General features: G+C 42.5%; 1 protein-coding gene across 1 annotated transcript; it reads left to right on the top strand.

The window, feature by feature from the left end:
* The first annotated feature begins 226 nt into the window (after window positions 1–226).
* Window positions 227–2,540, top strand: LOC117714699 (uncharacterized). Its single transcript, XM_034511293.2, has 2 exons — window positions 227–308; window positions 1,729–2,540. The coding sequence occupies exons 1-2, from the start codon at window positions 245–247 to the stop codon at window positions 2,538–2,540; spliced, it is 876 nt and encodes a 291-aa protein (XP_034367184.1). The 5' UTR covers window positions 227–244.
* The last annotated feature ends 1,689 nt before the right edge of the window (window positions 2,541–4,229 follow it).

A 4,229-nucleotide genomic window follows, 5' to 3' on the forward strand; every position in this document is an offset into this window, starting at 1 on the left:
TTTTTGCAAATTAACTTCAATTATTGTTGTATCATTTAGAAAAAAAACACTGGACTCTTCCTTACCTCATTCTGCTGGGCAAAAGTCCCAGTGTAGAGTAAAGGATGCAAGATTTCCTGCTCAGTTAAGTATGAAATAACATAGTTTAGAATTCAAAGGTACTATTCTTCTGCTACTCCTTATAAAGGCAGTGCCTTGCTTCTTCCAGCACAGACTTGGGAGAAACTCCAGAGCCTCTTCCAAGATGCTGGTGGTCCTGTTCACAGTGGTCCTGCTGGCCCTGAGCTCTGCTCAGGAACCAGGTGAAGGTATGAGAATAAGGGTGTGGGTGCTATGACTCTTCTTAAAGAACAGGAGGCAACACTGCAGGGGAGGAGAGAGATGGGACAGAGTACAGGAGATGAGAGATAAATGAGACCACACAGTGTTTGGTTTTTAAAAATGGATAACTCAGATATGAAGACACTATCCTAGTTAAAATAAATTATATATGCCAGAAGCCATTCTGTCTAGTTCATCAAGGAAGATGACAGAAAAGCACATATCAGAGCCATTTGAAGGATGGCAACTGAAGTAATAAACCTGAAATTATTATTCAGGACATTAATATCTTCCCAATTTTTATTTTTCCATTCATTCAACATTTCAATGTATCATTTTTATTTGTTTAATTATTTACTCAAATATTTATTCATATTTCATTTCTTTGAGAAGACAGTAAGGCAGATGATAGGAGTTGAATTAGAAAGAGATAAATATTTTAAATTACATAGCAATAGAAAAATAGATAGATGATAGATAAATAGATAGATGAACAAGTATATCACTTATTAGTGTAAGCAGCAAAATTCTAAGTAAAATGATGATAACCAAACGAAAATTTTATGTTGTCACTAAGTGGTGGTTGATACTCAGAGTAACAGTTACCAGAGATGCTGCAAATTACTGCTAGCAGGTTATTTTCCTATTAGTGGTTCAAAATTCCCTCAGGAAATGACAGACTGTAGCTAAAATCTTTTGCAACTTGTAGAATGCTAGTTGCTTCTATGAATTCACGTTTGAGTCTATCCTTTGCTTTGCTTAACATCAGCCATCTATGTACAATCTTTCCCAATATCATCAAGCAAATAATAATAAATCTTTAATCACCTTACCTACCTTTAATAAGCAGGGTGTTTTATGATTTATGTTTTATGTATTGTCATTTCTTGTTTTATGAATTAATGAATGTAAGTTTCCCAAATTTTCAGACAAAAATTCTCTGCTTTTGACAATAAGAAACATTAAAGGGTAGGGTAACAAATTACAATAAGCCAGAGGTCTGAATTCCCAGAAGACAGGAGAAATTTACTTTTTCTGTAAAACTGGTGTGGTTGCTAGAAAATGTAGCTTAGATGAAGTGTGATTTTGTTTCCTACATGGAAACAAGAATTTCTCAATGTCTTCTTCTGAACCCTGGTTGCCTCTATTTCAGTTGATTTCAGTAGGAAAAGCACATGAATGTGTTAGTGTCTCTTTTCTTTGTGACTCCTCAAAGAAATGTATTAAGCCCATTAATTATAACTTGTGATGAAATTGTTCAGTGAAAGTATGGGTTAAGAGGAGCTTTTCATGAATTTATAAAAACATTGCTATCTCGAAACCATATTGTGTGAAAAGGTCATTGAGATAAAAAAGAACAAACTCAGATATGACTAAGCTCATTTATTATTTGCTTTTATCACTCAGAACTTCAGAACCAAAACCAGATCCTCAATCAAAGGCCACCTCCTTTGGGATTCCAACCAAGACCACCTGCTAATGGGAACCAGCAAGGCCCACCCCCACAAGGAGGCCCACAGCAGAGACCTCAAGGCCCACCTCCACCAGGAGGCCCACAGCAGAGACCTCCTCAAGGCCCACCCCCACCAGGAGGCCCACAGCAGAGACCACCTCAAGGCCCACCCCCACAGGGAGGCCCACAGCAGAGACCTCAAGGCCCGCCCCCACCAGGAGGCCCACAGCAGAGACCACCTCAAGGCCCACCCCCACCAGGAGGCCCACAGCAGAGACCTCCTCAAGGCCCACCTCCACAAGGAGGCCCACAGCAGAGACCCCCTCAAGGCCCACCCCCACCAGGAGGACCACAGCAGAGACCCCCTCAAGGCCCACCCCCACAGGGAGGCCCCCAGCAGAGACCTCCTCAAGGCCCACCCCCACAAGGAGGCCCACAGCAGAGACCACCTCAAGGCCCACCCCCACAGGGAGGACCACAGCAGAGACCTCAAGGCCCACCTCCACAAGGAGGCCCACAGCAGAGACCCCCTCAAGGCCCACCCCCACCAGGAGGACCACAACAGAGACCTCCTCAAGGCCCACCCCCACCAGGAGGCCCACAGCAAAGACCCCCTCAAGGCCCACCCCCACCAGGAGGACCACAGCAGAGACCTCCTCAAGGCCCACCCCCACCAGGAGGCCCACAGCAGAGACCACCTCAGGCTGGAAACCAACAAGGCCCACCACAAGGACCCCAACTGGGTAGACCCCAGGGACCTCAGTAAACTGGAATTCTATTACAGGTGTGACTCATTTATCCACTTGTGGGTGGCAGGGAACAGAACTCCTCTATGTTTCAGATTATAGAAAGTAAACAACCTTTATATGTAGAAATTACATTGTCCTGGATCCAATATCAAATAGTTTTATTAAATAATACATGATCTTTTCTTGAGAGAATATATGTCTTTGGAGGAATATCTCCCCCAATTTTTTCACAATTATTTTATGTCTTATATGTTTCTGGCAAGAAGGCTCAATTTCTTTCTAAGGTCCTTTACCTCCTTGCTGGGATTCATGAATTCAAAAGGGTACACTGATCTCATCCTGTTCTTTGTTCTTGTTTTTGTTTCCTTGAAAAATGTTCTTAATGCTTATTGTTGGCATGTTATGTTCTCTCTGTACCCAGGCTTTATCATTTTTTTTTTTAATTTCGGAAATTGAATAAGAAGATGGTTCCCTCGCAACATTTTTCCACTGCCAGAAAGGATCAGAACTGGAGCTTCACTATATTAATAAAATGAACAGCATGCAACTTCTGATTGCTGTCTTTCTTTCTGGGTGTCTGTCATCCTGGATTTTCAGGGTTAACAATAATCTAAGATCATCAGTATTCTTTTACTGTTTCTTCCTGCAAATTCTTCCAGCAATTGTCCATAATCCAGGTACTTGGGACCTGGCCTAAATGTCCCACTCTTTTTTCTTGCCTACTCTCTACAACAGTATGGGCTTTAAAAACTTTTTCACATTTTTAAATAACAGGTTTTAAACAACTGATATATTACATTCCTAATGCTAGCCCCACCCCTCAAAGTATATTTCTTCATTTGGCCACTTCCTTCTTCTGAGGCTCACTACCAAGGTCCTGCTATCAATGTATTTGAGTCCAGCAATCGAAAGCCCACTTTGCTTTACCTAATTAACATCCACTAAACAAATACACCACTGTATCCTAGCCAATTCTAACACAGACCTCCACCATTCTCTTCCTAAAAATTATAACTAATGGTCTTTTCTTGGTGTGTTTATGCCTGAGTCAAAAAGCAGACACTTTACCATTTCTTCCCAGCTTAATAAAGTATCAATCTGTGAAAAGAGCTGTTTGGGTGTGGTTGTGCCTAAGTTTGGTTGTAAAGGCAGGCAGCTATGAGCAACATGCCAAGGCAAGAGTGTTGAGGTGGTTATGTGTGTGTGGCCTGGGGCAACAGTGCCTCAGAGGAAGAAAGAAATTGGCGAGCATCTTTGACAAAAGGAGTAAGATGACAGGCTCTAGACACTGGTATACTGCTCTGCAGTGGCTGCAAGCCATCTAAAGTAGACAGTAGGACTTTCCAGAGGTTGCTGCTCCCTTGGGCTATGTTTTAGTTAGGGTTTCTTTTCCTGAACAAAACATCATGTCCAAGAAGCAAGTTTGGGAACAAAGGGTTCATTCAGCTTACACTTACACATTGCTGTTCAGCACCAAAGGAAGTCAGGATGGAGCTCAAGCAGTTCAGGAAGCAGGAGCTGATGCAGAGGCCATGGGCGGGGTCGGGGGGGTTGTTAATTACTTGTTTCCTTCCCTGGACTTGCTCAGCTTGATTTCTTATACAACTCAGGACTACCTGCCCATGGATGGCACCACCCAACATTGGCACTCTCATCCTTGCTCAGTAGTTGAAAAAATACCTTACAGCTGGATCTCATGTAGGCTT

The sequence above is a fragment of the Arvicanthis niloticus genome, chromosome 9 (assembly GCF_011762505.2).
Source record: "Arvicanthis niloticus isolate mArvNil1 chromosome 9, mArvNil1.pat.X, whole genome shotgun sequence".
In the NCBI taxonomy this organism is placed as follows: Eukaryota; Metazoa; Chordata; class Mammalia; order Rodentia; family Muridae; genus Arvicanthis; species Arvicanthis niloticus.

What these genes read in the sequence shown, in the direction of transcription:
- LOC117714699 (XM_034511293.2), top strand. Translation starts at nt 245, where the DNA reads ATGCTGGTGGTCCTGTTCACAGTGGTCCTGCTGGCCCTGAGCTCTGCT. An exon ending in TGCTCAGGAACCAGGTGAAG is followed by an intron (nt 309 to 1,728) that starts GTATGAGAATAA and finishes TTTATCACTCAG; the next exon opens with AACTTCAGAACCAAAACCAG.